The 13,020-nt window shown below is 37.6% G+C and overlaps 1 protein-coding gene across 2 annotated transcripts in view; it reads left to right on the top strand.

Moving 5' to 3' along the window:
• The window catches only part of SPHKAP (SPHK1 interactor, AKAP domain containing), a 50,204-nt gene extending 41,061 nt beyond the window's left edge, over window positions 1-9,143 (top strand). Inside the window, exons 7-11 of one of the 2 annotated variants that reach the window (XM_031047257.2) lie at window positions 1,228-1,407; window positions 3,314-3,400; window positions 5,420-5,472; window positions 5,557-5,741; window positions 8,173-9,143. In XM_031047257.2, the coding sequence (XP_030903117.2) occupies window positions 1,228-1,407; window positions 3,314-3,400; window positions 5,420-5,472; window positions 5,557-5,741; window positions 8,173-8,316 (649 nt within the window). In that variant the 3' untranslated portion in view covers window positions 8,317-9,143. The remainder of the gene's footprint in view (window positions 1-1,227; window positions 1,408-3,313; window positions 3,401-5,419; window positions 5,473-5,556; window positions 5,742-8,172) is intronic. The other variant, XM_034064070.1, reaches the window with a different exon arrangement.
• The last annotated feature ends 3,877 nt before the right edge of the window (window positions 9,144-13,020 follow it).

Here is a 13,020-nt window from a genome sequence, read left to right as displayed (position 1 = left end):
TGTACAGGAGGCTGTTTCTCTCTCTAGCATCCAGCATTAATGCAGCAACTTCTCAGTTGTTGCTAGAGTGAGGGCAGGATGAAAGGAAATATGCACAATTATATTGTCTCAGTATATTCTTAAATTAATTACTTGGGAGCAGTAGAATTTTGGGGGTGAGCTCTTGCTCCAGTTGCAGACACAGTGCCTCAGCCATTACTGTAAATAAAAGTTGGAAGGTGAGAACTCTGGAGGGATCCTGAAGAGGGTTGCCAGTACGCATTGCATTGTCTTAATCACACAGCTGCAAATGCAGACCACCCAGTAAATTTAACGAAACTACAATTTTGCACTAACTGGTATTCTGGTGTTGCAGTTATATAACTATTTTTTCCCTAGCGTCCAAAAAAGGGAGCTTGGATTATAAATACACTTTCCCGTCTACATATCAAAAGTCTTACAGCAAGTATCATGAAGTCCAGTTTGGCTCTGAAAAGTTACAGTAAATATAGTTTTTATTTTTTGTTTGTGTGTTTGTGGGAGTGTACAAAATTGTAAAGCACTAAACCACAACATCTCTTAACCCTGTATTTTCTAAATTAAGTCTAGGCCTGTGTATGCAGTCTGGTTTCTGACTACCTGCTGCACACCTATCTAGAAAAAGAATACTTCATCTTTACCCAGTCCAAACATTGGATCCTAAGGAATACAGAAGCCTAAGAATCATTAGTGATTCACAACCCCCACCACCTTTATACTTTTACTTCTAGACCTCTTTTGGATCTGCAATGTTAACAGAGTAAAAAACCGTGTCAAGAACCCTATCAAGAAACCTATTCACCCGTTAGTAAGACAGGGAATTAGTGCCAAGATATATTTCCAAGAAATGCTGTCATACTGTGCTAACATATACCACATATTTCAATCACTGAAATGACTGAAGCGCACTAAGCAACAGGCCTGTGCAGTGAGCAGCTCTTCTGTGCAGGTTAAAACTTTTCTATGCATATTTCAGTATAAGGTTTACTACGTTTTATGTTTGCCTATAGCACTCATAAGATCTTTTCTAAGAGCATCTCAGACCATATGCTCAACTGGACTTTATGTATGAATTATAAGCCTGTCTGACCTCTTGCACCTGTATAATGTTGCGGCTTGGTTGATTTTAATGAGCAACATTGCCTGAAGATTGGTGGTACCACTTTGTTTGCCTATATTATCAATGTGCCTTCCTTATCACCCTACCAGCAACAGCCCTCAGAGCAGACCAGATGCTGAAATCATAGGCGACACAAAAACAGCCGAAGAATTTCCAATCCACCTCAGCAGCAGTGAAGAAAGCACTGGCAGCTGGTCCCAGCTAGCTAATGATGAGGACAATCCTGACGACACAAGCAGCTACTTACAACTCAGCGAGCAATCTCTGAGGTACCCATATTGTCTGTTCTCAGCATCAAATACGAGCTAATCAACCAGATCAATGATCTGGCTACCACGTATCAGAAATGAGGCTCAACATCTTCATATTTATTCAGAATACTGTAAAGAAAACCTAATAGCTGAGTTCATCTCCTTAAAAAAAAAAAAAAGGAGAAAAAATTAGCAACATTCTGGTTCTCAGCAGGATTTTTTTTTATTGTAAGCAGTTAGATTCAGACAAAGAGAAAATTTCCTGACACCACTCCAGTGTCTCAGTCCCACAGTGAAAGGGCCATCAGACAAGCTAATTGTTGCAGTCTTTCCTTCAATGTATTTGCTATTTGCATAATGTTTTATTTTGGCATTTCCTTAGCTGAGATTGATGAGACTAATATTCCCACCAGTTATCTGTACACCAAGAAGAGCAGAGGTAGAGCCCCAATATGCTTATAAAGGCACAGGGAAGCAGATTAGCTGAGGACCTAACTATTCTATGATTCTATGATTAATAACAAAGTTCTCCTTGGGTAGGCATAAATTCCAGAGCTCCCAGGGTGCTGCTTTTTGTTCCTATTCAAGTCAGGACATGCATTTACAAACGTTACCTAGTCTTTAGAGTTTGTATAAAGGGATGTTAGTTTGACTTCAGCCCTTTCATGACTTCAGATTGAAGAAGTTTTTTTCTTAACATACTCTTAGATTAGGTTTTAAAATACTGTAAAGTATTTACATCTTTCTCTTATGTATCAAAATGACAAGGAAGGAAGTCACTATACTAATGAACAAAGAAAAGAAAGACTGTCAGAGAGTACTGTTGGATAGCTGAAAAAATAGTGAGCAAAACCATCTGTCAGTGTGGGTGAACATTCATGCCATTATAGTATCAACCTTTAACAAAGTTCTTGGTCTGATAGAGCTAATGTATTGTGCCTCTTGGCTCTGCACTTAAACAGAAATTGCTACAGCAAGTCTGAATGCATGACATTCTGACACTGACTCAGAAAAACTTGATGGGTCAAAGAGCTCATCAATCTTTCTAAAGTAAGGGAAAAAAGACTATTAGTTGAGGGGTTTTTTATAAAAAATAAGCAGTTCATGTTCACTTGCTCACAGAACTGGTTTGTGCTAATTCACTTGAGGCCAGCAAATTCACAACCTGTTCACAAGACTAACACAGTATCTGCATAAACATTCACTATCCATTTTGTAATGATGTTATAAAGTGAACTGGTACTACTTTTTCGAAATATTTTTGGATGTCATACTTCATCCTTATGAAAAAAACAAGGAGAATACTTTCTCTTGTTACTGGTCCCAGTGAGAACTGGCTATAATCAAAATCTGTTATTCAGAGTAGTCAGAAACATAAAGGGCTTTCACTGTACCTGCGGGTTCCATCAGATCCCTGATAGTATTTGAGGTATGATATAAAACACTGAAACTGTTGCTGGTTACAGGCATGGAGTCACCCAACAGGTAAGTAGTATGATGGGCAACCAAATACCTTGCTATAACTCACCATGTTCAGAGTTATCTGAATCTCTGCAGGTTTTTCCAGGGCATCTTCATACCTGGTAATCCTTTTCAAGGACTCACACAGACTGCTTTTTTGTTTGAAGCCAGAAGTTCATTGCATAAGGCATTCACAAGAAGATAGTCCACTTTTTTTATTTCCTCCAGTTTAAAGCATCATTTGATACATGCTCTATCTAGAACTATTTTTATAAAAGCCTCATTCTTTTGAGCAGATTAGTGTGCTTCATTCTGGGAACCACTTGCTGAGTGAATGGATTTTGTGGAACGCTGCATATCAGAGGACACCTCTTCACTTTGTACATAAGTAAATTACAAAAAAGATGTATGGGAACATATTCAGTGCAGCTTGGCACTAATATCTAAACTTTTGCTTTGTCAGCAATGGTAACAGCAGTACTACTAGCAGTCTTGGCATTATGGACCTGGAAATTTATCAGGAGAACGTGCCATCTTCTCCTACAATTAAGTAAGTAGTCACTGAAGTGAGATCTGATGTTTAGTCCAACTTTAACTGCAAATCGTTTACACCATCTAAAATGTGCCAAGCCCTGCTTTGCACCTGCTGCTGAGCCTGCTGTTAGCTTCAGAAAACACATATGAAGGTTTCTGTGCAGATTGATAACACTGGAGAGTGAAAGATTACTCAGGAAAGTTCACCCAGGCAGATCTCTCAAAAGAGCACGGATCCACCAACTGCTCTGACTAAAAGATGGTTTTCTGTGGTAATTGGTTTCTCATTGTATTAACTTTCTTCTCCCAGTAACTTCAAATACTATCAAAACTACTGTAACAGCAAGCAAGGTTAAGCAAATAAGAATCTATTAAAATAAAAGGAAAAAAATCTGATAGCAGTCTTTCAAATAACAATAATAATTAGGCCCAAAGTACATCTTACATATTGTTTCTGGGCATGTTTCTAATGAGCATGCAATTAACTTATCAAGAGATATGTAAGTACCTACTTAAAAGGTTCTGGCACTGTGAAACCTGGTATAACCTGCCAGCTGGTGAATGTCCCCTTGTTTCAAGTCAGGGCATAGTCATTGCTGAAGTGTACAGACCATATATCAAACATTGAACATGGGATCTTTGTGAAGGCAGTGACATCAGAAAATCTTCACAGCTTGCTACCAGATTGTACTACAACTGCCCTGCTTTTTCTGTAAAAGGCTCTTTTTGTAAGAAATCTGTGCTTTCGTATTTCTGTAGTTATATGCATTCTCTCTCAGCTGCTGATTTGTAGACTAACCTTGTTAAAACATTCCAAACCTTACATTAGACAGTGATACCTCCTGCACACATTCCTAAAGGTGACCCCTTCCCTAAAATACCTGAGGAGCAAACGGATACATTTTTTACTCCCCTCGTTAGCTTTCAGGAGCTATTCTCAGCTGTTGGCTGATAGGCACGAGAAGCTTGTACCTCCACAAATCAAAATCAAGGCATAGAATATATCTGCTGTTCAAACGGAAAACTGAAAAAAAGCCTGAGGGGAAGGAAGTAATTAAGCACCTATGATTCTAAGTCATGACAAACCATACTGCCATTTTATTCTTTCCTCTCACATCTTGCAGTAACCACTACATGAGAATATACAATCTTGATCCTTTGAAGCCTTGGGGGAGAGTCTGAAATCTTCTGAATGAAGGTGACAAAGAATTTAATACAGAGTAGTGTCCTATGCTAGAAACAAAATCTTATACCTGCAGCGTTCCCCCTGATTGAGGGCAGGATGGGACAGTCTGGAAATGTGTACTGCAAATGCTATCCCTCCACAAATGATGAAACAAATGCAAGAGCCATGGCAGCAGTAGTGAATTTTCAGTCCCTTGCCATAGATACATACGCATGGATATTGTGTTCAGAAATAGAAGCTGAAGCAGTGACCACCTGCCTGGAGTTTGTTTCCTGTAGTTTAGGAAAGAGATGGTACACAAGAAATTAAGATCTTTGGAAATTTTTACAAGGTGTAAACAGAATTTGTTTATCCAAACAGCAAATACATTTAAAAACAGCGATAGTTGAAGTAATTGATAGTTATGACTGTGTTTAATTATGAAAAATAAAAGTAGAAAACAAAGCTGGAGAGGATTCAGCCACAGAGTATAGCACTGCAAAATGTAGACATTGGAAGTGCAGTATTTCCTCCCTGGTTCTGAGATCTGCTCATCTTATCATAATGTCATTTACTTGTCATTATGAAAAATGTAGAGATCAGCAGATCCTGGTGAAACATAATACACAGCATAACCATTACAAGTACTCTATCCTGTTACAGTAAGAATGATGCAATTCCCATAGCTTTTCCTGATTTACAGATAAAAATAAATTAAATACATTCAGCATTTCATTATTCCATCCTATGTAACATTTTTCTTGCAGTGTTCTAGGTTTTATGTTGAGGGAGAAGTTTATCCGTCATGAAGCAATGTTGTAGACTGTTCATAAATATCACTAATAAGCTTTGTTGTTGTTTGTTTCTAAGTGAATTAATAGAAGAAAAGGTTTTCCTTAAAGAACAGACAGAAAATACAGAGGGTAAGTTGAACCATATCGATTGAAGCATACAATCTGAAGTTAACATGAGTAATTGCACAGTAACTGCTGGGATTATTTTTTCAGAAAGTACTTCTGGGCTTTCAGTGGGAACAGCTAATTGTCAAAAGGACCTACTGGTGATAAACTTTGATCTGGAACCAGAGTGCCCTGATGCAGAGCTGCGAGCCACCCTGCAGTGGATAGCTGCTTCTGAACTTGGAATTCCAACCATCTATTTTAAGAAATCTCAGGAAAACAGAATTGAAAAGGTAGCATTTACAGAACTGGGCATACTATTAATTCATTTTAATCACAATAGTTACTATGATTTCTTGAAGTTAGTGAACTTAATGGAAGATGCAAAAACATCTTCATTACAGCAAGATGGCGATGCTACTGTATATTACAGAAAGGGAAGAATGGATTAAATGTGTCAGAATTGAAGGTATGTGTGGCACAAGAAATAGTAGCACCTTGAGACCTTCTCCAAAGCCTCTCTAACATGCTTTGATGAATCTGTTCACTTTTTCAGTGATGTGTTAAGTATCAACACCCAAGTCAGAATTAACAGAGAGCCCTTTATGTGGCTGCACTTGAAGGGTTGCAGATGGCTTACACAGAGTTTAAGCATGTAGTTTAAAAATCACTTGCGTGTGGGCAAGGTTCTGCCTTGCCTGCAACACAGATTAGGGCAGCCTCAGGCAGGTCTGAACTTGTGCCTGGCAGTCCTTAGGTTGTTACAGCTGGGGATACAGCAGGGCATTGCAGGGGCCTGTGGCCAAAAGCACTGGCTTTATAGTCACTTTGTGCTCATAGAAAAGGATTGCTTGTCACCAGGGAATGGACTCACTGCCCAAATGTACAGAAGAGACTAACTGCAAAATACAGAAAGCTAATCTCTATTAGCTCAGGTCCACTGTCTAAAATAACAAGATTATGAGGCTCCTGCATCAGAGCTGATGGAAAGTTCAGAGGATAGGCAGGATGGACCTAGCTGTATAGGCATACCCTTGTAGTATCCACTACCCTGAGAGACAGTTTTAGCTCAGGCAGTGACCAACCAGGGTTTCCAGTGGAGCCGTATTTGCGATCACATCTGTTACTTGGAAAATTGGGCTGAAAAATACAATATTTTGCATCACTGTATGAAAATTATGAAGCACCTCCCCTGGCTTAACAATAAAGTATTGTGTGCCAGTACCCTTTTGTTCCTTCTCACGTGTAGCTCAGCCTCTGCCATTTTGAAAGCAGACATCTGATTTCAGAGAGAGGCAGACAGACACAGACTGCTAGAACCAAGAAACCTCTGAGGTATTAGTCCAAGCCAGAGCAGCAAGAGCAGCATTGAAGTCCAAAATGGTAACAAGAAGTGCAGACTATTCCTATTCCTGAATGATTCATTAAGTGCTCCATTGTGGATAACCCCAAATGACACCCACAGCATTTCAGGAATAACCAGAACAGCCCCATTTCCAAGGTCAGCAAGAACAGCTCAAGCTTTACAGCTTTCAAAAAGTGTCCTAGAATTCCAATCAATTAATAATAATTAAAAAAAAAAGTAATAACAACCAGTATTTTGGTCTTTTATGGGAAGATCATATTGAGTAACAGAGATATTGTTTGATTTTCTTGAGTACATGCATTTGGGAATCATAAACATAATTTAAAATGCATTCAGCAGCAACAGTCCAAATTGCATCTAATTAAAGAAACAGCTGTCAGCTTTACCCATGTGCTTTGGCAAACAGCTAATTCAATTGCAAATATGCACTAGAGAATAATGAAGCACATCCTGCCTACAAAAGTGCTTTTGGAAATCACGTGCCTATTAAATATCATTAAAATACATATTAAAAGTTTAGGCTTCAGTATGTAAATAGCAAACAGCTACACTAACTAGAGACACAATATTTTCTTGTGCTGTTTAAAACTGGAATCATAGCAGGAGCAAGCTAATTAGATCTTGAGTGTGAATTTCAAAGAAATTAAAAGCTTTGATTTTTCATTTATGCACTTCAGAAAAAAATGGGACCAGATGCATGACACTGTGAGGCCCTTTCTTAAGTATAAAGTGGACAAAACTCAGGATTTTACAGCTGCATAAGAATATATATTTAATCTCCAATTGATATGGAAGTTAAAATCAAATGCAAACACTTTCTGTGATTCAACCACAATTGTAGGAAATGTCTTCATGTGACAGAAGTTTACCCAGAATTTCCTCTCACTGGTACTATGTGAATATTTAATACACTATTGGATGGATATGTGGAAATCCAGAAAATTAAATACAAATTAAAATTAGCAAATGGTAAATAAGTGGGATTTTTTTTTTTAAATTCTTCAAACTGGACAGCCACACTTCCATTCTTTTCACAGTGAGTCATTGGTAACAAGGAAAGTTGTGATCCTTTACCAAGCTTTCACTGTTCTTAATTTCATTGCAATAAATAAGAAATAATTGCTGAGAGCAGCTCCTCTAGAAAACATCGAGATGTGGCCAGTCTTTGGGAAGCTATAGAACTTCAGGAATGAAGTTTTATAAATAGAAAGAACCTGTATGCTGCTATGTAATGAACTGTGCCCACTCCCACTCACAGTGGTGCATTTTCAAAGGATGGTTCGTGTGTATTAGTTTCACAAAACATTAGAAAAACATTAAGCAAATCCTGAGCATGTTTTGTTTTGGTTTTTTATTAGTTTTCAGATGTTGTGCAATTAGTTCAACGGAAGTCCTGGAAAGTGGGGGATATCTTTCATGCCGTGGTTCAGTACTGCAAGCTCAGTGAGGAAGGCCAAGTGGTGACGCCAAGCCTATTTGATTGGCTTCTCGAACTGGGTTAAGAATGATCAACCTGGTCAGAGTTTTTGTTTTATTTCAGTTTAAATAAGCAGCGGTTTGTGTAATGCTCTGATTTCTGAATGTCACTGAATAAAATGAGCAAAGATATACAAACTCTAGAGAAACAGCACGTGGCTGTTCCAGAACTGAAGAAGCTAAGTGAAACCAAGGTGTCTTGTATCTTTCTGTATCATGAGGGGCTCGTGACATATTGTGCTATAGGGTGTACTGTACCAGAAGGGGATGGATTTTTTTAGTTTTCTGAACTAATGGACTATACAGTAAAGGCTTAATTAAATGTCTAATATGTTCCACTTTCATCAGTTGGTTTAAATCGATCAGCCAAAATGGGATAGTACACAAACATTCAGTTTATAATTGCCAATATTTTTACAGCTTAACTATTAGAACCAGAGTGTGTTTCAAGATGCCTAGAGATGCACATATCCCTAGACAAATAATTCTTTTCGTTTTTTTTTTATCCCCTTAACCTAAGGTGTAAAATCTTTTGAAAATTAGTCAACACAATAAAAAGCTGCTGAAAGCACATTTTAGTTTCTTTCCATGTGATTCTCTTCCATAACTATTCCAAATTCCTGTCTTCTTCTCAAGGAAATAAAATCTAGACTCTGAGTTACTACTCTTAAAAAAACTGTCTCCTTTTCACTTGGAGGCAGTGCAGTTCAGCACAGCTACACATGGTATGTCCTGACCACAGCTCTGCGAACCAAGGCAGCAGGTTTCTAAGCCCTGTCCTGCCACAGACCATGTCCTCACATGACCTTGGGCGAGTCATTTCACCTCTGTGCCTCAGTGTCTCTACCTGGTAAAAGGGAGTAACGATAGTACGATTGTTACATGAAGTGCTTCTATTTAAAGCACTATGTAATGTGCTACGTATCAGTTAAAAAAAAATCAATGAAAAAATACTATTTTAATTTAACCAAATAAATTGTTACTAAGTTGAAAAAAAAATGCATATTTGAATACAGTAGCATCTCATAAAAATCTTAGTGTTAATTTTTGTAACTTCCAAGAAAGCAAAATGGTTGTTAGAATTTCAGCAGACATACTTGTTCATTTTGGATATAAGTGTTTGGACTATATGTGATAGTTCACATTACTGTAAGATTTGTATAACTGTTTGATAAAATAATCTATGGTATCGTCTTGTTGAGATGATCTGTTAGTATCATGCACTTAATGATGCATTCTCTTGATTCTGCCAAAGAGATTAGTTTTGAATTTAAAGGTAATTGTATTTATCACATCAGAGCTCTTCTATTATTTGTTTCTTTGAAAATATTTATCTTTCCTCTCTCTATACCTAACTAGCATAATAGAAAACATGCCTGCTTTTCCCAATAAAATATTTAAGAGATGTTTTATTTTCCATATAACAGTATATGCTTCTGTAATATTTCTTGGGAAAATGGGAAAAAAAAAACGCATCCTTTTGCACTAAATATTTTTGAAAATTTTAAAGTAGTTTAAAATAATTTATGAAAGAGCCATATTCTCAATTTTATCTTTAAAACCATTCCTAAACTTGCATGATTGCATCACTCATTATGAAACACAAATTGTTAGTGAATCAAAATCTAATGTGGAACATTAAGCAACATGACTAATATACATCTACTCTGCAGCATACACAAAACAGTGAAGATTGCTTTACTGTGAGATAGAGGTCATTTTATTGCATACACTGAACACTACTGTACAGTCTCTGGGTAGTAATTCCCACTAACGTGAGTGACAACTCTGAGTGCTCAGCATTTCTGAGGCTGAAAGTTAATAAAAAGCACCAAGTATTATAGACTTAAAGTGCTTTGAGTCAATAAATGGGAAAGTGTATTTATTTTTAAACCAAATACAGTTAGTGTCAGTATACAAGTTTTTTTTCTGTGATAGAATAAATGTTTACTTATCCTACAAAGCACAAATATAATGACAGAGTTGTAACAGTGTGATGCAGTTTCTCTGTACAGTAGTTCTTAATGTTGCAATTTATTCAGAAATAAATTTGTGTTATAACGTGTGTTCTCTTTGCCTTCCTAGAAAGTTCATTGTGTTCTATAGGCTTTTTGACTCATTAAATAACATTTGCCTGCCATCCATGTAGCTTCTCAAAAGCTCTGCTTCTGAATGAAAATCTTGACCCATGGCCCAGACTAAAAGAAATCAGGGCAAGTTCCAGGTCTTACCTCAGCATCAAAGCTACGACTTTAATTAGGTTCCACAATTCACTCAAGAGATACAAGGCAAATCATAACTTTCTAAGTATCACAGTAGAATAAAAAGAAATTACATGTTCATTGCTGTGAACTAACCCTCAAATAACTCCCAATACAGAAAAATCACTGCAAATGATCTCTCCAGCTGCTTTCAGTACCTGCAAAAGCAGGCAGGTGGGTAAAGACAGAAGTTCAGCAGTTTCTTCTGCTTAAGTTCGTACAGGTATTTACTTTCTAGGCATAAAGGAATTTATTTCTACTTCTAAACAGAAAAGGAAACCAACAGTTAGCTGAGTAAATCAGAGCATGACTTGTCCACCACTAAAACAGGCTGCAAAAAAAAATGTCAAAATACACATAAATAAGAACATCATGCTACATACAATTTTAGGTGAAAATCACAGAGCAAGTTATCTACAGTTCAGTCTCTCTGTACACATAAGCATGATGCAGGTTGTTAATATCACCAGGGTGCACAGGGAATGGCTACTCACTATCTTTTCCAATACAAATTAGGACCCAACAAATGGAAATCACACAAGCCAGATGCAAAGCAAATAAAAAGGGTTGACACAGATGAGAGGTTGCAATACTTGTGCATAAGTTCAAAGGGGAGCTTATAGGTACTTGAAACAGATACACCACAATTTACTAAAGAAGACAAAGCCCATGCCCCTCATGAGACACCCTGGCCATCAGAGACCACTGCGGGAACAGCGGAGATGCCTGCCTCAGCACTTAACTCAGCCAGGCCTGCCCCGCTGCCCTTCTCACCCTTTAAGGCACTTTCAGGACAAGGCACCTTCCATCCTGGAGCCAACTTTACCACACACCTAATGAAGAGCAGAATTTGGCTTGCAGGCACATTAATGCAAACTCAGTAGAAATTACCTATTGAAAAATAAGTATTTAAAAACTTCATTTTTAGTTTGGCTTTGTTCAGGGTGCATTTAATGGTGGGGTCACTAAAAGCTGAAAAACTATAATCTGCTTCAATTCTGTCATACCACCAAAGACTTTCATAGTGTCTTCAAGGAAATTAACCATTTTATTGGTGTCTGTGATTAAAATGGTCACCTGTTTACAGGCCATCCTATCAAATTCAGCAGATAACCTCTGGAGAGGCCAATTTTACTATTTCTCCAGTTTCATGCAGAGCTAAGTGACAGATAAGCATAGGAATGTCACCATGAATCCTGCACTCTTACTTTCAAAACAGATGGACTACAAACCCAACCAAAACTAACAACAGAAAAAAAACCCCAACAAACCAAACATTGAAAAGTAGAGCCCACATGATCTACTTAATAAATAAAATAAATTTCAGCTGAGAAGAAAAGCACATCCATAGTAGCTAATTTAATAATTTTAATTCAAGGCAGAACCATTCCTAAGGGAAGGTTAAAGCAAACTCATAATGCTACTACTTCAATTTTTCAGATCCACTCATCACATCAAACAGGCGCTCAGAAAACAACCAGCAGCTGTACAATATTCCACAGGACAGACAGTAGAATTAGGCAGCTGGACTATTTAGCTAATTAAAGCAATTTGCCATGAAGACAGATCTGGCTGATGAATACTCCTCCCAATGTCTGCTGAAATTTAGACAGTAAAATATAACCAAGCTATATAATGGTGGACTACAAATATCAAGCCAGTAGTTCATATACTTTCACTAACTACCCAGAAACTGCAAATTAGAAGGAGGCAAAAGAGAGATTCTCACAAGACACCACTTTTAAAACACAAGTATGAGTATTATCCTCACTTATTCAGAAAAGAATCTGAATCTCAGGAGATACAGAAAGTATACATCAACAGTCCAACTACACACTATATGCTTCCATGGATATCTGTCCTGGTGACATTACATGGTACAGGCTAAGGGCTTTTTTTCCAGAAAAACACACTTGCATATTTATAGAGGTATATGATGGAAGGATTCAGAGGTCTGAAGGACAGAAAAAATACATTAAATATGATTTCTACAATCAGTCCTTACTAAAGCACATTTCAGGAGTCTCCAGAGCTCATCCTTTTCAATGAGGTCACAATGAATCCAGTTTGCCAGCATTTCAGGATAATGTTGAAAGCCACATCCCAATCCAAACAATTAAAGTAGCCTCTTGGAGAATGTCAGGTATGTAGAAGGCAAATGTTTTTATAAGATTAAAAAGGCACCAAACAATACAGTTAAAGCAGGCACATACACTAGTTTGATAGTGCAGACTGAAGTGGAACTAGAGAAGGGGATCAAGCTGCTACCAGAGACAAACAATGGTTTCAAGATGATATAGCTATACAATGCACTCCCAGTGTATACCTCTATAATTTATTAAATCTTCATATGTGTAAACCAAGGTGCAGAAAGCATAACATCAGAGCATTCATATGAGGGTACCTAGATTACTACTGAAGTTCTTATGAGGTGCCAAGCCAGAACACTTCCCAGCAGTGCCATGAGCC

Source organism: Melopsittacus undulatus, chromosome 6 (assembly GCF_012275295.1).
Source record: "Melopsittacus undulatus isolate bMelUnd1 chromosome 6, bMelUnd1.mat.Z, whole genome shotgun sequence".
In the NCBI taxonomy this organism is placed as follows: Eukaryota; Metazoa; Chordata; class Aves; order Psittaciformes; family Psittaculidae; genus Melopsittacus; species Melopsittacus undulatus.
This window is presented reverse-complemented; position numbering and strand designations above follow the sequence as displayed.